This window comes from Pestalotiopsis fici (genome assembly GCF_000516985.1).
Source record: "Pestalotiopsis fici W106-1 unplaced genomic scaffold PFICI_Scf_8, whole genome shotgun sequence".
NCBI lineage: Eukaryota > Fungi > Ascomycota > Sordariomycetes > Amphisphaeriales > Sporocadaceae > Pestalotiopsis > Pestalotiopsis fici.
In genome coordinates, this window is record NW_006917098.1 from 447,457 (window position 1) to 470,070 (window position 22,614).

The 22,614-nt window shown below is 48.5% G+C and overlaps 7 protein-coding genes across 7 annotated transcripts; 3 read left to right on the forward strand and 4 right to left on the reverse strand.

The window, feature by feature from the left end:
• Positions 1–458: 458 nt before the first annotated feature.
• On the forward strand, positions 459–1,793 carry PFICI_10835 (uncharacterized protein; the record flags this gene model as incomplete). The annotated part of the gene is made up of 1 exon (XM_007839416.1): positions 459–1,793. The coding sequence occupies one exon, from the start codon at positions 459–461 to the stop codon at positions 1,791–1,793; it is 1,335 nt and encodes a 444-aa protein (XP_007837607.1).
• Positions 1,794–2,538: 745 nt separating this feature from the next.
• PFICI_10836 (uncharacterized protein) lies at positions 2,539–4,922 on the reverse strand (the record flags this gene model as incomplete). The annotated part of the gene is made up of 10 exons (XM_007839417.1): positions 2,539–3,383; positions 3,436–3,685; positions 3,734–3,822; positions 3,873–4,057; positions 4,123–4,209; positions 4,260–4,376; positions 4,433–4,448; positions 4,519–4,576; positions 4,751–4,803; positions 4,865–4,922. 10 exons carry the CDS (start codon positions 4,920–4,922, stop codon positions 2,539–2,541), a joined length of 1,758 nt encoding a protein of 585 aa, XP_007837608.1.
• Positions 4,923–7,705: 2,783 nt separating this feature from the next.
• On the forward strand, positions 7,706–9,061 carry PFICI_10837 (uncharacterized protein; the record flags this gene model as incomplete). The annotated part of the gene is made up of 3 exons (XM_007839418.1): positions 7,706–8,356; positions 8,419–8,854; positions 8,919–9,061. 3 exons carry the CDS (start codon positions 7,706–7,708, stop codon positions 9,059–9,061), a joined length of 1,230 nt encoding a protein of 409 aa, XP_007837609.1.
• A 203-nt stretch (positions 9,062–9,264) lies between these two features.
• Positions 9,265–11,074, reverse strand: PFICI_10838 (uncharacterized protein; the record flags this gene model as incomplete). Its single annotated transcript, XM_007839419.1, has 3 exons — positions 9,265–10,182; positions 10,244–10,657; positions 10,712–11,074. 3 exons carry the CDS (start codon positions 11,072–11,074, stop codon positions 9,265–9,267), a joined length of 1,695 nt encoding a protein of 564 aa, XP_007837610.1.
• Positions 11,075–11,858: 784 nt separating this feature from the next.
• On the reverse strand, positions 11,859–13,647 carry PFICI_10839 (uncharacterized protein; the record flags this gene model as incomplete). The annotated part of the gene is made up of 4 exons (XM_007839420.1): positions 11,859–12,790; positions 12,852–13,280; positions 13,336–13,472; positions 13,523–13,647. 4 exons carry the CDS (start codon positions 13,645–13,647, stop codon positions 11,859–11,861), a joined length of 1,623 nt encoding a protein of 540 aa, XP_007837611.1.
• A 1,114-nt stretch (positions 13,648–14,761) lies between these two features.
• Positions 14,762–17,135, reverse strand: PFICI_10840 (uncharacterized protein; the record flags this gene model as incomplete). The annotated part of the gene is made up of 6 exons (XM_007839421.1): positions 14,762–15,669; positions 15,728–15,900; positions 15,932–16,244; positions 16,293–16,491; positions 16,552–16,891; positions 16,945–17,135. 6 exons carry the CDS (start codon positions 17,133–17,135, stop codon positions 14,762–14,764), a joined length of 2,124 nt encoding a protein of 707 aa, XP_007837612.1.
• Positions 17,136–18,174: 1,039 nt separating this feature from the next.
• Positions 18,175–22,190, forward strand: PFICI_10841 (uncharacterized protein; the record flags this gene model as incomplete). Its single annotated transcript, XM_007839422.1, has 9 exons — positions 18,175–18,808; positions 18,935–19,223; positions 19,363–20,188; positions 20,257–20,662; positions 20,721–20,891; positions 20,948–21,007; positions 21,080–21,249; positions 21,308–21,341; positions 21,400–22,190. The coding sequence occupies 9 exons, from the start codon at positions 18,175–18,177 to the stop codon at positions 22,188–22,190; spliced, it is 3,381 nt and encodes a 1,126-aa protein (XP_007837613.1).
• Positions 22,191–22,614: the final 424 nt, after the last annotated feature.

A 22,614-nucleotide genomic window follows, 5' to 3' on the forward strand; every position in this document is an offset into this window, starting at 1 on the left:
ACAAATACTACGAAGCTATTTATCACCATCAGGTGTTGTCCTCATAAGTCCCTATGAATTTGTTCAAAAGCTTTTCTGAGCATGGTGTGATATGGTATGTTTTCTCCAGCCGATGACCAGACAGTCAAGTCAGTCAAGAATCTAGAGATGCTAATGGTGTATCGGAGTCTATGGCGGCGTTATGCAAACTTCGGGGTTCCGAAGCTTCTGAGTGGTCAATCACCCCGAGTCAAGGCTGATGTGTAGAAAGACTATTGATTCTCGCACTTCGGAGATCTTATCATTTCCGTATTAGTCATAGTACAACCATTTCCATTTCAAACAAAAGATCTCCTTTTTTATCATATTATTGTACCATTGATGCCTCCATTCTGTGGACATTCTCTAGTCAGTCCAATATCAATCAAACACAAAATTGAATACTACTTCCAAGCTTTGCATGACAATAAATCTTTCCCATGGCTGCCTCTACTGCTGCTCAAGTACAACTTTCTGAAGAGGCTCTAGGCCTGGCACGAATTTTTGAGAACCCGAAAGGATCACTGGAGGCAGCAAGCAAGCTTCTTCAAAAGAACCACGATGAGTTTCACGTGTTCTGGCGAGACGTGGGCGGACACAACCATATCCCGCACTCTGTCTTGTCAATTCTAGCACTCGGCGGCGGGCCAGCTGAGCTTCAACGTGCCTGGGATGACGGTGTAGCCATCCAACGTCCTACTCCTCCCCTCGACGAGGATGTGGTCAAGAAGCTCGAGAACCCGGCCGAGTTTCGCGCCAGGATCGGGAGCATTCCCAACTACACCAATTTCCTGCACTTTTTCAGGAACCAGATGGACAAAAAGGGCTGGCAGGCCGTCGTGTCCGAGTATGCCTTTAGTCGGACACCGCTTGCCGAGACCATCTTTGCGCAGCTCTTTGAGGGCGCATATCACCCCTTTATCCACATTGGTTTCGGGATCGAGTTCAACCTGCCCAGCATCATTGCCGAGGGTCTGGCACAAGCCGCGACTCACGACTCGGCAGGAATCGAGGGCTTCTTCCTTGAAGCCGAACGACAAGCCGCGCAGTCAAAAGGGCCAGGAAAGTCGCTCGTTCAGCTTCTAGACGAGGTCCGGACGACGGAGAAGATCAAGACGGCGGCCCGTCTGCCGGATGGGCCGGTACGGGTTCGCGACGGCGTGATTGGCCGGGCCGGGGCGGAAATTGCAGCTCTTGCCTCGCAGTTCCGCGTTCCGGCTGACCAACTCAGTCGCGGTGCCGCCGAGAGCATCAACATTAGCGCGTACACGGCTGGCGCAGCCCAGCGCGCCGGCAAAGCACGCAAGATTGACTTTTTCCACATGCACAACACGACAAGTTCCCTCTTTCTGACCGTGTTTCTCAACCAGCCCTGGATCAGCACTGAAGATAAAGTGCGCATCGTAGAGTGGAAGGGCCGCCTCGATCTTGTGTGGTACGCAGCCTGCTCGGCCCCGGACCTCAACGTTGATCATGTCATTGGATACAAGCCCGCTCAGAGCGCTGGTTGGGGTTGGAAGGAGCTATACGAGGCCATTAATGTCGCGCACGACGACGGGCACCTAGCCAAGATTGTGCGGGCGTTGAAGAATGGTGAGGAGGTGTCCCGACCGTTTGAGAGCGGCGAGGGCGCCGAGGCGTTTCCCATCAAGGGAGACTCCTGGCTCAAGCTTGCCCAGATGTCCTATGACACGACTCTAGACTTGCCCGACGACGATAAATGGATTTGGGGGGCAGGATTTTTGCCTCTGTGGAACAAGGTTCCAAGCCTGTAATTTAGCGCCTAATTCTGCCAAAGCACAAATGGCTAAGCACTAAACAGCACTTCAATGTTATTTCGAGCAGCAGTAGTGAAGGCCGTTTACAACATGTTTTCTCGTGGTTATTTAGTAGTCAATCCTCAATTTATCATCATGATGATAATAAATGCAAGAAACCGCTCTTGGACATGAGTTTTCTTTTTTAATTAACTGCTATGATTTGATTAGATTTGGAACGATTTCGTGAGTTGTGCCAATGCAATCGCGAGTGAGTCCCCAAGCCGCCATGTCAGGCTCTAGGGTGCTTCTGCGACACTGGGGCCTCTTGAGGATTATACCTAATACGCTGTAAGTGTTATATCAGCCACCATCATATTATTTTTTTTCTTTTCTCCATTAGCCTTGTATCGTCACATTTGAAATAGACAGTAGACTTTATAATAACCTGTACCTAGAAATCCAAAAGCCTATATTCTACTGGGTGGCCCCTAAAATTCTAGTTTAGATGTGCCTCAATGTAGTCCTTAGAAACCAAGTGCAATCCCCAGACATTAACCCCGCAAAAATCCCATCCTGAGCGCCAAGACAATTTTGTCGTTCCTCCAAGCATCCTTATCTACAGGTTCACAACACTTGATATCAAGACAAAGAGAAGAAAAAAAAGTCGTCCCGCGGAGGTAGACTGGCCCATATTTATGTACCCATCACCATGAATTGCTTCAGCAGTGGACCTAGTGACTCGGAATCTAGACTTCTAGATCTAAAGGCCAGAGTCAATCTGGTTGACAATGGTATGGTTGGTATAGCCCCACCAGTCCCTGCAAGTCTGCCCCACGACGCTGGGAATTTTGTACTCGGCAATCTCGTCGGGGCGCTCGAGCACCGTGACGTAGAATCCCGACGACACGTGCCAGGCAACATGGCAGTGCAGCGGCCAGGCGCCCGGGTTGTCGGCGTTGAACGAAATGACCATGTACCCGCCCTGCGGCAGCATGGCCGTGTCGCGCCGGACCGGGTTCTCTGGGTGGTCGACATGGCCGTCCCACTCGCCCAGCCCGACGGCCTCGACGAAAAAGTTGTGCCCGTGTAGGTGGATTGGGTGCGTGCGGATCGCATTGTTATACATGACGATGCGAATCGAGTTGTTGGACCCAAAGTTGTACACGTTCCACTCTGGGTCGTCTGGGTATGAGTTGTTGCCGAGGTTGGAGAGCAGGAGGACCGGGTGGTTGTAGTTGACCCTGAAGGAAGAGTTGTCCATGTAAAACAGGTACTGACCCGTCTCGTTCTGGGCGAGCGTGACATTGATGATTTGGGTGGTTGCCGGAGCCTCGGGAGCTGGAATCGCATACCAAGGGGTGATCTCTTCGGTTGGTAGACCATCGCAGACTCCCAAGGCCTCAATGAAGGAAGGCCACGCCTCGCTGGAGCTGTTGCTAAATGTCGATGTGGTATTGCCATAGTGTACAAGGGCTGTCGCGTCGTGGTCGACACTGTTTGCACAAGGAGCCGGGGGGATTGTTGCCCTCATGGTGTATGTGCCGGTACCGTTGGCAAGTGCCTCGACAATGACATCGGCACGCTGACCAACTCCGAGAGTGAGGACTGTGCTTGGTCAGCATCAACTAGCTCTCCAGGACTCCATCCGTTGACTTACACTCGACCTCGTAAGGAAGGACAGGTACAAAGTCATGTGCAATGACCTGCAGCTTGTGGCCATCAAGACTGAATTTTTGAATAGCGCTTCCTCCAACATTCAGGATTCGAAGGCGATGTTTCTTTCCCGGGGTCAATCTAAACTCGGAAAGTGGAGCATTGCTCTGGCAAGGCGTATCATCGCCCAAATCTTTTAGCGTGCAGTTCCAGGAGTTTCTTCCATTGATCAGATTGTTGTTGGCGGGCTTGGTCTGCCGTATATTAGTTGCATTCCGAGAATCGGCAAATGATTTACTTACAACAACGGCAAAATCCTCGTCAAACAAATGTTCGAGTACTGTAGTGTATGGCACATGGTAGAGATCAGATAACATGATTGGACCCAGGTCTGTTATTCTTGTGAGCGACGAAGTTTACGGAGTGGACACTTTGACTCACCAATGTCATAAGGCACGGTTGGATGGCCATGGACAATGATTGGGCCAAGGATACCATCAGCATACTGTGCAGAGTAATGCGAATGGTACCAGCTTGTTCCATAAGAGTCCGCCACAAAGGTATACGTGAAGCATGCACCCGGAGCAATTGGACATTGCGTAATGCCTGGGACGCCATCTTGCCATCTATCGAGAGTTAGCCAAAATTGAAAAAGCAAGAACAACAACGAGGAAGAGAAAAATTATCTTACGGTGTTTCTTTCTGTAGGAACGCATGCCAGTGCAAAGCAGTACCTTCTTCGAGATCGTTGTGCACAGTGACCTGGATAGTATCACCCCTAACATTATAAGTTATGAATAATCTTCGCTTGATTGCCGAGACACATACCAGTTTGCCTCAATCAAAGGTCCAGGGTACTGATCATTGACCAGGAGCACGTCTTTGAGGTACCCATCAGGGGCTATCTGTCCAGCCTTGATATGAAAATCGTAAGATCGAATTACGCTTGATCAATATTAGTACATTAGGCATCGATTTGACATGAGGATGAGCATATTTACCCGGTAAGTGTGGGTTCTGATATATGTCAGTATGTACGAAGTGTATATGAATATGGTAGAATGAGAAATCTCAAGTCTCCACTTACCTTCGGGGTGACTATCATTGGCTGTTTTTGACCCCCACGGATATCCTTGAGGGAGTGGCTAAAGAAAAAAGGTTTAGCGTTTCTGCAGATATTTGATGGCAGCGGTAGCTAGTGGTGAACGCATCCAGGGTCCCTTGTGCATATGCACGTAGGATACAATTGCTATATCCATGCTATGGAGGCTTCTGGGAGAAAGGGATAGGAGCGTCAATGAGGCGCGAGAACGACTTACTGTGACGGGCTCAGTTGTATACAGATAATCTAAAGGAATGTCTGGATATGATGCTGCAGTATGGGTCTCAGTAACCACTTCTTGATATTGCAACTTGTAAGCTAGCATACGTACCGAACTCAGAAGCCCAAGTCAGGGCGCTCAGGAGACCCGTGAGGAATAAAGATTTCATCTTGAGTCACGCTTGAATGTTCAGACGATCTATGTGCCTCTGATATCTGTAATCGGGCTTCAAAATGATTGCAGGATTCAGAGGAGCATCAGAACTTTTATATCTCAAGGATACAAAGGAGCCTGTAGTGAGTCCCCGGTGAATTTGGCTGCGATGATCTCAAGCGAGATGGTCCATGTACTATTTCCCTTTGCCACATCAAGCAAAATCTGAGCTGACGAGATGGCTCATCACCACCTTGTTAGATAGCATGTCCTGGCATGCTCATAGTGGTGTTGAGGAAACTTTTCCATTTTCCAACTAGTAGAGCAAATCTTCCATATCCTCGTGATAAAAAAGACTCTAGAACAAAGATGGCGTGAAGACGTAAGCCATAATTCATCCTTCGCAAAGCCTTCGAGCCTTCAATAAAGATGTATTCATGCTAAGCCATACCAACTGTTCTGTAGCGAACGTATTTCGATACACTGAAATAGCTAGTTTGGATGTCAATGAACCAATAGCTGATCGGTATAGCCGCGCTGAGGCCCTAAGATACAGAGAACGGGGGCGACTTGAGCAGTATCTCGTGTGGCAGCCACATGGCAAAGACGATTCTAGCGCGCCATGGGATGGATACCGTTCCTTCGGGACCTTGGACCGATGTCCTGTCATCTTAGCCTGCGCCACGCAACATGCTACTCACAATACCAGCTGAAGCCTGAAGCCTCACCTGAAAATAAAATGTCGATTCCTATGCCCGGACCCGAGGAGCTGGGTCGGCTTGACCGCACGTGAGATACCATGGTTATCATGGAAAATTTAGGATATAATCACAGGGTCAAGATCCTTCCAGCAGGAACAATAAGGATTCGCCATAATCAATTAGGTCGAGGGACACAAGACGGCGACCTAAACATAGTACATATCATAGAGCCCGGTAATAGGATCGGAAGCACGGCAGCAGACTGAGAATTTGGCCGGAGCGAAAGAAGACAGCGATAGATTGCACATGTGAATGCCATCAATCATAAGTGTAAATTTTGAATAAACTAAGATGAGGTTTAGATACTGATATACTCCTTCCAGAGCCACGTCAAAGTCACGTATGACTTGCTGGCTTGGCTATAAACGCGTGTGCCATTGCAATACTACACTGTTCGTGCCTTGCAGCGGGAGGTTTTCACAAACCTAATGAACCAAATGAAGGCAATGCCACGTGTCAGTGACCCATCTCATTAGTCATGATGCATCAAGGCAGGCCCAAGCAAAATTTTGGGCTATTCGTACTTGCAGCTGTATGACTGGTGGGGTAGTGACTATAGTCAAATACCTTGGTCATGCAAGTGCCGACTGAGCGCGATGCCGACTAGACGCGATGCCAACTCAACGCGATGCCGACTCAACGCGATGCAGAAAGAAGATTCCCACGTCAAAGACATGTGGAGATGGCGCCACCGCCTTGATATTTCTGGCAACCGAGTCTCTCCCTGAAAGCATATGGGTTCCTCGTACGGATCATTGCTGATCAATGATTACACAAGGTACCCAATCCAACGCGCCTGCTTACCTTGCCGGCTACACGACTACCTGTCCATTTGCCTATCTGAGCACTGATGCAGTGTCGCATATCAACTCATGGGATATGTATATTGCGTGATAGTCAGCAAGAAATGTTACCCGAGCAGGCAAAACCACAATGCCCAGGGGTCTTCTATAAGCTTACGAAAGATGGGTTCACTAGCGTAGCCGCAGCTGCTAACCAATCACAGTGGGAACCGCCGCGCGCTCAGTCTCCCGCCCAAGTAGCCAATCATAACCTTAAGCGCGGGCTTGTTGGAGTTCTCGGTGTGTACCTAAATGCTTACCTGGGCGCTCGCCCTCTGCAAACATACATACCTACCTAGGAGTATGGTCCTCTATAGATGCCCAAAGTCCCTCCGGCATAATGACCTACACAATTTGAGGGGGTGACACGACATGGCTGGGACTGAATCCCTCTGACTTGGTGCTTATCATGCAAGTTCCGGATGAAAAGCGATACATGACCACAGGTACCTGTACGCTACTCTGTCCCACCCCAGCAACCCCCTAGCCCTCCGAACTCTCAACCCCCCTTCCAAGGTTGCCCCAAGAAACATTAAGCATGGTCAATGAGCGGGCCGCTGGTTGATTTTCTCAGGGTCCCGCCAGCGGTATGGAGCCCCATTGGCCCCAACGGCGGGAGCCATCATAATTCGGATATCCTTCCTTGTTCTAGATTCCGTGCTTGCGCACGCCATATTCAGCTGGGTAAGCAATGAATAATTTGGCATGATATTCAACTTAGATAATCAATCTTTTGCTGCCTTCCTCAGCGGTCTGGCACTTGATTGGCTCCTAGCAGCGGCTGTTGTGGTCGTTGCGGGTCCTACTGCCCACCTGAGTCAGCCATGCACAATCAAAAAGTCAATACGACTGTATCACAGAAAGCGTCGCATCAAATCTCAGCCATCATTTTGGTAGGTTCTGGTAGGTCTTGCTTTTTGTTTCCCCTTTCGCACTTTCCCCAATGTTATGATTCTTCCATTGCTTTCTAAGCAAGGGTCAGCAGAGGCTCTTACCGTGCCTCCCTTATTGATAATCTCCCTTCTGTCTTGGTGGTCTGGAATGTGCATTTGGTCCCAGTATTTGTCCTCCTTTATCTCACCTTCTCTCTTTCTTACCCACTCAGCTGATCTAAGCACCGGCAAGGCTTTGTTGATGCGCAATTCTCCTCGGCAATTGGGGAAAGGCATATCATACATAGGGAGTACTTCATCATCATGAGCTTTATTCTACAAACATTTCTAGACATCTTCGGCGCGGCCTTTCACATCTTTACTGCAAACTATTTTCGACAAGAGCTCCCCGCTCCAGACCTCTCCTCGCAAAAGATGAAGCACATTGTCATCATTGGTGGCGGCTTTGCCGGTGTCAGCACCGCCCACCGCTTCCTCAAGAACGTCGGCAAGAGCACTACGGCGCCCTACAAGGTCACACTCGTGTCGCGCGACAGCCACTTCTTCTGGAACATCGCGGCACCGCGCGGCATCATCCCCGGCCAGATCCCCGAGGAGAAGCTCTTCCAGCCCATTGCCGAGGGCTTCTCCCAGTACGGCCCCGACAAGTTCGAGTTCGTCCTCGGTACTGCGACCGACCTCGACGTTGGCGGCAAGACCCTCGTGGTCGATGTTGACGGCAAGGCAACCAGGATTAGCTACGACTACCTCATCATTGGCAGCGGCTCGCGAACAAAGATTCCCGGACCCTTCAAGTCGGACGGCTCTACAGACGGGGTTAAACAGACCATACACGATTTCCAGGAGCGTGTCAAGGCTGCCAAGACAATCGTGGTTGTCGGTGCAGGCCCAACTGGTGTCGAGACAGCTGGCGAGTTGGCATTCGAATATGGAACTAGCAAGAAGATCATTCTTGTAAGTTGACACTACCATCATGACCATGTACATTGCTCCACCTCATTGACCCGCTATCGTAGATCTCTGGCGGACCTACTGTCCTCGAAAACCGACCAGCAAGTGTTACCAAGACCGCGTTGAAGCAGCTCGAGACACTCAATGTGGACGTCAGAGTCAACACCAAAGCCAAGGATCCGGTGACGCTGCCCGATGGCAAGAAGGAGCTGACTCTCTCGGGCGGCGAGAAGCTCGTGGTTGACCTATACATCCCCACCTTTGGAGTGCTCCCCAATTCCTCATTTGTGCCGTCGCAATACCTCGACAGTAATGGCTTTGTCCAGGTCGACCAATACTTCCAGGTCAAGGGCGCCGAAGGTGTTTTTGCCATTGGTGACGTGAGTGATTCGGAAGCTCCTCAATTCTGGTTCGTCGAGAAGCAGTCCGTCCACATTGCCAAGAACTTGATCCTTTCTCTGAGCGGCAAGGCTCCAACCCCTTACAAGGCCTCCGCTACTGGTAAGTTAAGAAGATTGCGTCTAATCGAAAGCGACTATGCGCTGACTATTTCTCGTTGCAACAGGTATGATGGGTCTGCAGATTGGCAAGAATTCAGGCACGGGCCACTTTGGCAACTTCAAGCTGCCAGGTTTCCTTGTCAAAACTATCCGCAAGACGCTCTTCGTTGAGAACCTTCCCAAAACCGTCGACGGATCGATGCTGTGAGGAAGGAGTCCCCAGCCGAGGAGAGGACAAGTCTTTGTGTTGTCGCACCAATAATCACTCCCTATAATACCCCTGCATTTTTCATAATTAATCCGATGTCATTATATAGTTATACCCAGTCATCGACTGCGATTAGGAAAATTGATTTCACTGTCCACTGTTCGCGGCGCAATCTCTCATGGTATAACAAGTGACCGGCATGTTCACAGAAATAATAGGTATTTGTGCTGGCCCATATCGAGGACATCATTCCAGGTATAGTCGGTAGACGTCTGTCTTTTACTCCATATCTCTTCCAGAGCTGAAAGAACATCTTTACGGTGCCTATACAGACGATGTTGCGATGTATCAGAGGCTAGCGAGGCCCGGAATAAGCTCTGTTCGTCGCCTTGAGCAGCAACGCATCCGATGATGAAGAGTGGTGCGACAATGACTGGAATCATACTGCAGGGCACTTGCGATTGCAAGAGCCGGATAGCATCCGCAATAGTCTCCCTCAAGTTGTCTAGCCGTTCAAAGTCGTGTGTGACCAAATGGAGATGGATGATAGCCATGAATGCAAACATCCTCGTGGTAAGAGTAACAGAATTGGTTGATGAATTATTGATTCCACAGGAATCGCTTGTTTGAATATTGAGACTTTCCAATGCTTCTCTCGCCATACCGCTTTCGATTTCAGATTTGATATCTGCAGCGATAGAATGGAGTTTTATACCGTGACGTTGACTGGTCCACCCATCTTGTCGGCGATGTCCCTGCAGCGCGGCAATGCGACCAATCTGGCACATCAACCAATTTTTGCAGCCCATGATATTTTCAAGTTTTACTTGAGAGGCGGCATCGAGTACGCCTTGATGATAAGACAACAACCTCGGCACCGATCCGGCTGCAAGAGATGACAAAATGTCGAGCCATATGATGGAACCGCCCATGAACCGAAATGTTGTAACTTCTTGAGTCACCAAAGCGCCATCAACTGCAAGTCGTTGATCATTACGTAAAATCGTCTTGGAAGCTTCCGACAAGTCAAGGTGTTCTAGTTTATCCCGACAATTTTGGTCATACACATCAATGGCTGCATTCAGATGTGTTCTCCACGCGTGGTCTTGACCGGCGAAGAGCTTTGAAGAGATTTGTCAGTATATGAACCAGGAAGTAAAGCATGGAAAAGGTGCAGCTTACCTCGAAGAAGACCAGCTGTACAATGGAAGTCACAGTTCCCATTCCATCATAAGACTTTCGTTGTCGAGTACGTTGATCAAGAATCACCATGGCCTGCCGGACCTCGTTCAGACACGTCTCGAGGTGTTTCTCTTGCTGGACCGCGGCAGTGGCACGGCATTGCTCGCTTATCCTCTCAAACACGAGCATCCGGCGGTGGTACGAGCTGAGCGCTAGAGCCGCGTGATATAGAGATTTTGTTTGGAGTAGGAGTGCCAATAACCAGCCTCTGCCTCCCTCTAGTATGTCTGGGCGGTACATGGGATACTGCAATGGGAATACCTTGTCGAGGAAGTGCATCAAAAGGATGGAATCCTCGGCAGGAATAGTTGCTATGGTCAGGTGCTGGGCGCCATTTGGCGACAGCGGTGACTCCTACACCAGGTCAATATTACACGTGACATTGTATTTGCTGTGCTGGGCACTTACGGCTGTGTCATAGAAGCCATTATCAGACGGAGGGGTAGTTTCGGTAGAGTGGCTCGTGTTGGTACTGGGTGTAGAGGCAGCCGCATGGACCTTGGGTGCCAATTTGGGGTTTGCCTTTTGACCGGGAGGGACACGGTACCGGGAGGAGGTGCGCCTCGATGTGTATCTGACAATGTGCTTGAGGCTGTTGGCCACATCCTTTTCGGCGTCGCCATTGTCCATCCATTCCGGCTTCGGCCCGTAGCCGTAGCAGGTGATGGACAGCGCTTGACAAGTGGTGCATTCTGGCTTGCCCTCGTCGCACTTCTTGCGGCGTAAGCGGCAGGTCCAGCAGCCTCCCTTGCTCCGCACGGGATTGCTCATAATTGTCGATTGGAAAATAGGACTTCAAGCTGCAGTAATGTTTCCCGTTGGGCATAGAGAAAAGGCGGGCTTGGTGTTGCACGGCTTGGAGCTTCTCGCACGACTCTTGACTTCGATGGCTCACTTGCTGCTGTCAGGGAAATGAGACACAGTCAAGATAAAACACGGCGCGGGGGGCCATTTGTCAGAAATGCAGCTCAAGTTGCTGCCGACGCCGACCTACCAATCATGATCTGGTCAGCATGAGCCACACACGAAGCGAGACATTGCAGGCGAAAGAGATGCCCCGATGGCATCCTTGAATAAGATGTGATCAAGCCACTTTCCATCCCCTCTCCAAAGATGTGTCAAGTAGGTACTAAATAGCTAACCTTAGGTACATACATTGCGCCATTGCTTACTTGAAATTGGGTCATGTCTTAGTTGGAATACATGCTACCACCCTCCAAAAATTGCTGGACTACAGGGACACTAAGCTCTCCACAACAGCGCCGCACAGCCGTACCCAATAAAAACCAAATCCACTAAAGACAGTACTGTACGATCAGCCAACTAGCGCTGCGTGTGTACCTAGGGTTATATGGCAAGCAATTTTGGATGAACAAATTGAGTCAAGGAGCAATAAGCCTCATGATACCAGCATGACGACACAAGCACACGACAATGCATCACCGACTCATTTGTATGTGTTGAACATGTATTGTTTCTAAATGCCTGCCAACCGGCAAGTTATAAGATGGCCATTTAGGTCTACGCAATCATTCCAAGCCCCAAGGACAATCTTTTAGGCTACTTGATGGATGCTCTTGAGCACCGCGGCAGCTCGTGAAGCTGTGCCATTGAGCAACGCCTTTTCACGCTTGTATAGACCAATGTTCCCATGCTCAAGCTTGGCCGAGTACCCGTCAATCATGTCGCCAGTAAAGTGCGTCAGATTGAGCTCATCCTTTTCGCGCTCAAAGGTGCGGTTCACAATGTTGCCGAGGATGTGCACTTCTTCCGGGGTCAGCTTTTCAAGCAACTCGGGCTCGGCTTGGGATCGTTCAATCTTGCTAATCACAGCGGCCTGCTTTTCTGGCGTGATCTCAAAGCTTTCGAGCGAGAAGTCGACGGCTTCTGCTGCCCTCCTCTGCGTCTGTTCATCTTCCGTCCGAGTATCGGCCACGCCTTGAATGACTGGCTGGATCTTCTTGAAGGCCATGTCGAAACCCTCTTCTTCGTCGGTGGAAATGATGTTTTTATCTTTCATGCGTAGCTGGCGCTGCACCGTCATGACAAGTAGCAAGAACCGCGTATAGCCCTCGGCGACTTTGGTGGTGTGCCACTTGGCCCCGGTCAATTCGTCGCACTGTCCTCGCCGGACTGCCTGTATAGACACACTGGCCGACAGCGCAGATGTCATGGCCAGGTGGCATCCCGACGAGAAGTAAGGGTCAACAAAGCACCCGGCATCTCCAATCAGACGGAAGTTTGGTCCTGCGTATGCCGAGGCACTGTACGACCAGTCCGTTGCCTGTTTGATGTCGGACACAATCGTGGCATCGCGGAGCAACTCGTTCTTGATTTGCGGCGCGAGCTTCAGATATTCTTTGTAGAACGCCTCACCACTCAAGCCGCTCTCCTTTTTCTTCTCAAAGAAGGCATCCTGGCGTGCCACGACACCAACGGAAATGGTATCATTGTGTAGCGGGATGGCCCAGACCCAACCACTACCATCTAGTTAGACGCGTTTATTAGCACATTCACGGCTTGACTGTAGTTCTTTTAAGTCACATACCCTTGAGAGCCTCAAATAGAGGCGAGTTCTCATTCTTTTCACCGACATTGAAGCGCTTTGCACCTTTCCAATAAGTCCAGTTGGCAATGTTCTTGAGGCCCTGGTTGAAAGAGCGATTTTTCAGGTATTTTGTGGAGATGAGACCGTTTCGCCCACTGCCGTCGATGATATAGTCAAACTTGATGACACCAGAGCTCCCATCCTTGCGGGACCAATTGGCCGAGACAGGTCTTCCAGGGTTGGCAAGATGGACACTCTCGTCAAACCCCTCGTGCGGGTAGGGTTCAAACGTGAGCGACTCGACCTTGGTGCCATCAAAGGTTTTGGCACCACATTTGCCGGCGTAGCGGAATATTATCTCATCTGACTCGGATCGGACTACATTCCACGAGTAGCCGCCCTCGCCCAGGGAAGCGGCAAAGTCAGTGTCTGTTCAACTGAAGTTAGCAGTTGTATGGGAGAGTCCGAGGAGGTGAGTTCTCACAAGCCGGGTTCTTTTCTGTAATCTTGAATGTGGCTCCGTACTTCTTTTCGAAGCCATGTCGGTCAAACTCTTCCTCGAGCTCAACGAAACGTAGAAAGAAGCGTATAGAAGCCAGCATGCTCTCTCCAATGTGATATCTTGCGACTCACGTTAGTACCGTTTGCCAAGTATCTATCCACTAACGCACCTTGGGAACTTCTCTGCCTCCAGCAAAACTACATCAACGCCTTCGCGAGCCAAGACAGTGGCAGCATAAGACCCAGCCGGGCCACCGCCGACAATGAGAACGGAAGTCTGGGCAGGAACAGACATGACGAAATACACAGTCTTCAACAAATTGACAGAGTTGGTACGCAATGTAATATTGAAATCTATATGTCCCAGGACTGGAGATTCGAACAAATCCACTACCTCTGATCTTCAACGACTATATGACTTCCTAACGTCTACTAATTTCCCCAGTCGCCACCCTATAGCTACTCCAAAGGTCTGATCTAGTTCTATTACTATCCAATGTCCGATGTTTAGGGACCGTCATAGTCGCGGGATGACTTCAGCCGAAACGGGACTGCTTAGACCTTAGTCCTGCAGCTCGGAGCAGGAATATTTTGAGGCCAGCTTGAAGGAATGCGCGAGTGGTGCGCCTCCCGAAATTGTCCGAAATGTCCGAAATCGCGGCACAATACTTTTGCATAGCACGACCCAAGTTTGGTCGGGTCAGCAAAGTAATGACAAGAGTATGTGCCGATTTACACACTCTTCAGTCCGAAGGCAGTCAAGACCGAATATTTGTCTTTGCGTGAAGTCAAGCACCTCAACCTTAACACTATTTCTCGATGTCTCATACCAATCAATCGTACATCTTTTTCATGATAGGTTTACAAGCAGTGTGCCTTTTCTAACTTTACTAATAAAATAAAAAGGTATAAAAATAAGAGAATACGAAATTAAAAGAGAAAAAAAGTGTACTATAAGAAAAAAAAAAGAGAAAAGAATAAAAGAAAAAATAATTTGTTTTATTATTTATTTCTTTTAATGTTATAATTCATTATGATTTTTTTGTTATAGTCACCGTGGGGTGAGCGTATAAGGACAAAATCGGGGGTTTTCAACTGTTTGGCCTCTGGTGCTCCGTATCGTAATAGTGCGCTACAACGAAGCTTGGATACACGCTGCAGGATGCTAAGCTGTTAGAAAGTTGGGGGGTGGGGGCTTTATCGTAGCATCGGAATGAGTTACTCAGACCACTAAGATTTGGTTGACAAAACTATATATATATGCAGCGCGTTATTGCCAATACTCAATACTCATATGGAACTATGATCCAATTTTCAATGAAGTTTTTAGATTGGGATCAATTCTCTAGTATTATTCCAATATTAATTAGATCTTCTCAATGATACTCATACAAAGACACTACCACCACCTAGTCACTATCTGTATCTGAAGACTCCTCAGACGCGTTTTGGTCAGTTATCGGCTGAGGCTCCACTGATTTTCGAATTTCACCTCTCATGATATCAACATTCAGTGCACCGAATCCGCTCGCTGAATCTTGTACGAACAGAGATTCATCTGCAATCTTTCTAACACGCGAGCTTCCAAGCGTGGCAGTAACGAGGATCTTGACAATAGGCCCGTGCTCTTTCTTGACGATTCGACCCAAGCGGTTGATGACTTTGTCCTCGTTTGTCGCACTGCCAGAAAGGCGCGATAGTGAATCGATCACGATGAAGACCTTGTCGTCCTCGGGCAGAAGCTCAATCAATGTGCCGAACAGTTTGAGGCTTTCTTTCAAGGACTTCCTCGCTTTCCGGAAGTATTCGAGATCCTGGATCTTGGATAGATCCACCTGAGGCCGAAATTCAGCCACAAAGGCCAGTAACTGGGCATTAAGGCTTTTGATGAGAGCGATCGAGCCCGAATTCTCCTCGGAATGATCGTCATTGTTCCGGTGCATACAAAAGAATGCCAGGATTGCGTATCGAGCCGGCAGTCGAAGAGTCGTGACCAAAAGCGCGCTGGCAAATGAGACGGGATTAATCAAAGACTCAGCCGGAGTCGCTGGCTCAACATTGAGAATTCTTGATTCGTCTGCCTCCAGCCATTTACCGATCTGTTGTGAACGGATTATTGAATTCGAAACGTTCTTTTCATCGCTGCTGAGCATCTCCAAGTGTTCAAACAGATAGGTTAAATCAAGCTTTGAATCATACGGAAAGGCCTTGAGTCCTTTCAGCCAAGCCGCAGCTATGCGTTCGTTCGTTTCGCCATAAGATCTTCTAATCTCAGCTTCCTGTTCGTATTGTTTGCGCTTAAACTCAAGAAGGTTTGCTTTAATGTGAATTGTTAGAAAATGATGACCTAGAAAATATGGGCTCATAAGTCTCACCCCCGCCACCTTTGTTATCGAAGCTTGGATCGCTTGCGCAAACTCGATAAAATGCGTCTCTGATTTCTACGGAGAGCATTTGCACGGTCTTTTCGGTAAAGTCGCGACCGGATGACGCAATTGCCTGTATCAATGTGCCCAACACTGTTTGATAAGCGTGGACGGTCAGATGGCTTGACGAGATCAAGCCGTGTATTGGTTTACCTACATCTGTTGTTTTGTTGCAACATGTGAACCAGACCGACTTGGCCTCTCTTAATATCAGTAGTGTCGTTCTTGATCTCCCCAAGTCGCTCATGACCGCATAAGTCGACTTCCTTTTGAAAACGGTCTATCTGCATCTGAAGAGCGGACAAAGCGTCGTCCACAGCCAATATTGGTTGCTTCTGCTGATCCTTGATAGCGTCGTTTGATGCTTGCGCGTCAATAACGGATGCGATATCCGCCTGATCCCCTGATCTTCGTGAGAGTTTCGAGAGTTTCCTGGAAAACTTCGTGGTACTTTCTGCGAGTCTCACTACCTTCTGTTAGACAATCACATCCGTCATCAACGAGAGTGAATCACCTTTCAAGGTTCGCGTGATCTTGTCCACAATACTCTCAAGGACAGAAAAAACGGCAGTCATGACCGCATCGGCGCACACATGGAGGCGAGCTGAGGCGTGGTGGATGTCTGCGAATCGTTGTATACTCTCCAACTTCTCGGGTATCGCAGCCAAGAAGCCTTGGAGGGCCTCGCGCTGTTCGGCGTGGTGCTCGATGGCCTAGGAGTACGACACAAATTAGGACTATATCTTTTCTTACAGAATTGGGGACATATTCACTGTTAGGATCAGACTGAATCCACCAGACAGGACAGAGCCGTAAATGTCGCCTGGGAGCATCTCAAGTATGCCTCCAATGACACCCCTGTTGTCTTCCACTTTTCGAAAGCAGCGCCGAATGAAGTTCTTGCAAGAGTTGGAGTTGGGCGCATCTCTTGCATCCTTCAACTTATTCACAATGCTGAGGACATATTCGAAGTTGAATTCAGACGGGTCTTTCAGGGAGATACCTAGCTGCTCCTCAATTCGCCTCTCTTTGAGAGTTGCGACAAGACGGCGCAGTGTCACGTCGCGAAATGCTTCCATGGATGATTCAGACTGTGTATAGAATCTTGCAACGCTACATTTATGTCAGGGGCCGGGGGAATGAAAGCTACAAGTATCATGACATACTCAAATTTAACGCCTTTGGAAGCAAATCTGTCAATCTCAGTGATGAACTCCGCATTATCATGGAACTCTTCGATATCTCCCGATGCCAACACTTGATTGATGATTTCTAACCCCCCTCTCCCTTCCACAAACTCGGCAGCCGAGTTTGTGAGTGTGCGCCGACGATACAAGAGAGGATCAAAAGTTTCCATGATAAGAGTAGCCAAAGCCAGAGAGGTGATGATTGATTACAATGATGAACTTGATAGTGGAGACCGATGCAAGCTCGGGATGGCCAAAAACCAAGAGCTTCGCAGTAAGAAGTCATGAGTAGCCACAGCAGATTTCGCGAGTCATCAAGACCAAGCAATGGTGTTACACTGACATGGTTGTACCTGAGCTTGACTGGCCGGTTCGAAGGGGCCGATAAGGCTCTGGGATTATGCACACATCCATGAATAGACCAAATGCTACCCGAATTTATTGGCCACTAATGTCCCAAGTGTCGTCCATGGTCTGGCAATCCGCTACGGAGGTTGTCAGCTTTTCAGCTTTGCTCGGCGGCTGCAACCTGTTAGGCCACACCGGTCTTACCCCGCGTGCGCTTTGTTGCAGCAACAGCGCTTGAAGCCTCCAATTGTATTGTCAATGACCACAGCCTTATGGTCTTTTCCATCAGTATTGATGAAGCAGCTGACCGGATATATCGCAGCCTGCTTCTAAGCGATCTGATTCTGTGACACGATCCAATAGTTTTCTGGCAGCACGCACTTTTACGATTACGTGCAGGGCGCTATTCATGCAATGCGCCCTAACACTGCAATCACTCCAATCAACTATTCTATGTTAGCTAATTCTTATGGAGCAGACGCAACAATTGAACGCATTTTCTTCGCAGCTTCCGTTGCGGTCCCAAACAAATGACAATGTCCCATCGCGCTCGTTGATAAAGCGACGACCGCAAAACTGCATGGCCATAAGCCTCTTCACGTAAAGACCCAAGCATGAAAAAGGGTCAACGCAGATGCATATTGCATTTTCAATCGTGAACCCATTTCATCCGTCGCACAACAGTCTTCCACAATCTTCTTCCCGCAATGGCCAGACTCATTCATTGATTTCCACGAGACCATTCTTCTAGCATTGATTGGTTGGAGGATCAGGCTCTTTCTAGGATACTGTCCATTTTCTTGACCTTACCTCTATGTTTACCTATCTTGCGCACAGTGACTATCCTACACAACGTCCAAGATGGATGACTCGGCCGATGCAGAAGCCTTCCAGGAAACAGCGAAAGTACCACAAGTGATGGAGCCGACCCCGGCCGCAGCAAACGAAGCTCATGTTTCCGTTGCCGTTCAAGAAAACAAAGCAGAGTCCACCAAAGCCGACTCAAATGTCGCAGGTGACACAGAGCAGGACCAAGATCACAAATCAAACGCCGGGAGCGACTGGGAAACTGAAGAGGATGCCTCCGCTGCTGCATCTGACTCTTCTTCAGACTCTGAGGCAGAGAGCATTGCAACGCTTGATGACATGCAACGTCTACAAAACGACTGTGCGAAACATTTTACTTCGGAAACATTTTTCAATGCGTACACTCAAAGACTCAAAGAAAAAGCCAGAAACAGACGAGGAAAAAACCAAGGTTCGACTCTTGTCAAAGGTTTGGTCGACTATATGCGAACCCTGGAAGAGCGGATCAGCAGCTTGGAAGAAAGCCAAGATGCCGGAAGTGAAGCCAATACAGAACCAGGTCATGTTGAGACAGATATCTATGATGCACAAGTAAAGCTTGACATCAAGTTCTTCGACGAAGCAGCTTACACATATGATAATATATTCTATGCCCAAGCACACAGCAGGGAAGAAAAGGGGACGTTCAGTAAGTGGTTCTCATTATGTGCTCTCAGATGATCGTTGATATCAACCATCAAACAAGCAACAGCGATACGGAAGACCACGTGTTGACCTTATCCAACATTCATGGCGTCAGCTGACTTTCACATAGTGTGTGGGCACGATGATCAACATTTAATTCGCGTGCTGTACTCCAAGCATGCAGAGGCCAAACCGAAGCCACAGAAGCTTGGGAAACTGGCTGATCCTGATCCACCCAACCCCAGCGAAATCAACATGCTGCTTTGCAATATATCCTCTAAGGCTATTGCCAGATTCTTTGTAAAAATACTCAATTGTAATCCCACCGATGTGATCAGGTTTGGAAATCCCTTTCGACCAATCATCGGGAATATCGGGCTCATCAGAGATCATCTCCGCAAACTGGAGGGGCTTTATGGGTGAGTCTCAGATATTCTCCAGTCACAATTAACCGCTGAACCACATCGCAAAAGTGGCAGCTCCAAACCTAGCCAATGGTGGTGTGAAATGATATCGCAAAACACCTTTATGCACATCCAGATCTAATATTGTTCTTAGTGAGGCTGCAGCTGAAGGCTCATCGGAAGCCCAAAGGAACACCAATGGCGGATCTACGCCATCCAATAGTTCCATCAACCAAAAAGGCTCCGACGCGGCAGACTTTCCCTTTAACGACGGTCAAATCGACAATGTACAAGCCTATGATCAGCCCGCAGCCCTTCAGCATTTCAGACTCTTCTTGGATTTCGTCGACAAGTACCTGGGCGACAAAATTGCATTGTACGACCGTCTACGCAACGGAAAAGAGCAACAAATTGCCTTTGTCAATCTTTGGATGCTTTTTGATGTAGGTGACACAATCTACTGCCCTTCACGTTCAAGTGCAGGCGAAGAGTACGCAAGACCGGGTCTCGACCAATCGCCCCACGTGCCTGTCACACGGTATACTCCACAAGCATACCGAGTAGTAGCCACAGATGGTGGTATGCCTCATAGAAGTACTATAGGTTTTCCCACTTCAGGTGCAGCCAACGATGGCTTGGATACCACCACATTCAGCGCGACTATGGTGAGTGCTGGAGACCCAGCCATTGAAACGATGAAAGCAGCCGCAAATATATCTAGAAAGATCAGGAGCGCGTATGGTTCTTTCGTTGTATATTGCTTTTACGTCGATTTCGATGGTAGGCGCTACGGGAAAGTACGCGATGTGTTTGTTTTCAAACCATACGAGCGTGAAATGGATATCCGTGGTCTTCAGGCATATCCTATGGCGTACGCACCATCCAATGACCTTCATACCCGTGGCCAAAGATTTCTCGAAGCCACAAAGGTTTCTCACCTCCAATACGAGGGTCTCACCGTAGGACCTCTACGCGAAGAAGTGAGTCACCATTTCTGCGGCCGGTGTTGACTTTGATGTGCTTTAAGACTAATAGTTTCAATTTATAGATCAACAGCCCAGTAGTAGTTGACATAAAATTGGCATATGAAGGGGGACGCGACATTGCAGAGGCTTTGATCAAAGTCCCAATTATTTCTCCAGGGGTGCGTGATGCAGTTGTATGGATGCCTGGGGTCTTTGAGGCTTCCCACAATATCTTTGGCAAAAGACCTTCCTGCTCGCATAGATGGTGCATTTCACTACAGTGTACCTATGATTGCTACAATACAGGTCAGGCAACCCAGGGGCACAAAATGTTGACCGATGCCGATCTCGTACTTGAGGAGTATGAAAGTGAAATGTTACGGGGTCTGGAGGGGCTTGCTCAGTTCACACAGCTGATGGCCGAGAGGAACTTGGTCGAACTGTTACCTGGCATGATTCCAGGCTTTGCACTGAGGAACAGGAAATGGGGTGGGTAAAGTCACAGTCCATCTTTTTCGGTTGAGTTGCTAACATGATTGATGCAAAGTCCTCCTCGACATCTCTCGGCTGGAGCGCGTTGAGCAAAATAACGAGTGGGACAACCTTGTTCTCCCACCAGGCCATCGAGAAATGGTTCAAGCTATGGTAGAAACCCACACACAAGATTTACAATCTAATCGAGACTCTCGACCGGGCATGGATCTGGTGAAAGGAAAAGGTAACTTACGGACTCGTACTATCAAAACACCTTTAAAGTTGCTGATTCTTGCCCAGGAAGGGGTTGTATTATTCTCTTACATGGTGTTCCGGGTGTAGGGAAGACTTCCACCGCAGGTAAGACATCTCAACCTATATGCAAGAGGATAAAAGAAAGAAAGAAACTGATTATTGAGCGAAAAATTGCAGAATGTGTTGCTGCTCATACCAAGAAACCTCTGTACCCCATTACGTGCGGTGACGTTGGCTACAAGGCCGAAGATGTTGAGAGAAACATGGAAAGCCACTTCAAGCTAGCACACAGATGGGGGTGTGTTCTCTTGTTGGATGAAGCCGATGTGTTTCTTGCGAGGCGTGACGTAAGATTGCCATATCATATCCTCACTATAAGAGCACAGTAATTCTGACCAGGAACAGCAAAAGGATGTCCAGCGGAACGGACTGGTATCAGGTACGTCAAGCGATAAGTGGCATTGGTTTGTACAAGAATGTACTAACAGAGCATCCAGTTTTCTTGCGAATTCTGGAATATTATTCTGGAATTCTGTTCTTGACAACGAATCGGGTTGGCGATATTGACGAAGCGTTCCGCTCTCGTCTGCATCTGACCTTGTATTACCCCAAGCTAAAAAGAAAGCAAACGAAAAAGATCTTCAAGCGGAACTTTGAAAGAATCAATGATGTGAACCAAGGGCGCACGGAGCATGGTATTCCGCCGTTCATTTACAAGGACTCTGAGCCGAAGATCATGCAATGGGCTGGAGAGACGTACAAAACACTGCAATGGAATGGTCGTCAAATTCGCAACACATTCCAGACCGTTCTGGCTCTAGCCGAGTTCCATGCGAAGCAGCGCGACGGCGATGCATACTCACCGGTGGTGACCAAGAAACTCTTCAAGATTGTAGCCAACGCCGCGATCCTCTTCAACGAATACCTGGCAGCCACTCACGGCGCAGATCAAGACAAGATGGCACAACAAACTTACATCAGAGCAAACTCATTCGAACCGTCGAAAGAGCACCGTTTCACCAGCCTCGCAGATGACACATCAGAGTCCAGTTCCCAGGAGGATGACAGCTCAAGCAACGATTCAGGCAGCGATTCCGATGAGTCAGACTCGAGCGACGACGCGCAGGAGAGCATGAAGAAGTCAAGTAACGCCAAGAAGGGCAAGCAATCGAAGAGAAGCTCCAGAAAGAAGCGGAAGAGTTCGGCCAAGGAGAAGAAGTCGGAAAAGAAATCGAAGGATAAGAAGAAAGAGAAGAAGAAGGATGAGAGCAGTGATTCTGATTCATAGTTTGGAGGAGTCGGGTACCTATACATGCACCGGAAGTTTGCAATATTTCCTTAAGATATGGTTTTTTTAAAGATACGTTTAATTGATTTGACGAGACAATTCACGGACCTGAGTAGGAAAACGCATTAGTTGCCCATGAACATTCGGGCTTGATATAGCAGAAGACTGCGCCCAGAATGCTCTCGATGCTTGACTTACGGCTTTCTCGGTTGCATGAATTTATATAACGCTCGCACTATTCACATCATATTTATCCGTTTACATACACTCGCAGTCATGGCATCTCGATTTGGCTCGGGTGGACAAGATGCATACTAGGTACAGAATCAGGCAGGGAAGCTTAAGGGAGCAAAAAAAAAAAAAAAAAAAAAAAAAAGAACCTGCGATTTGGTTGGAAAAGACATTCAAACACGACGATGATAAG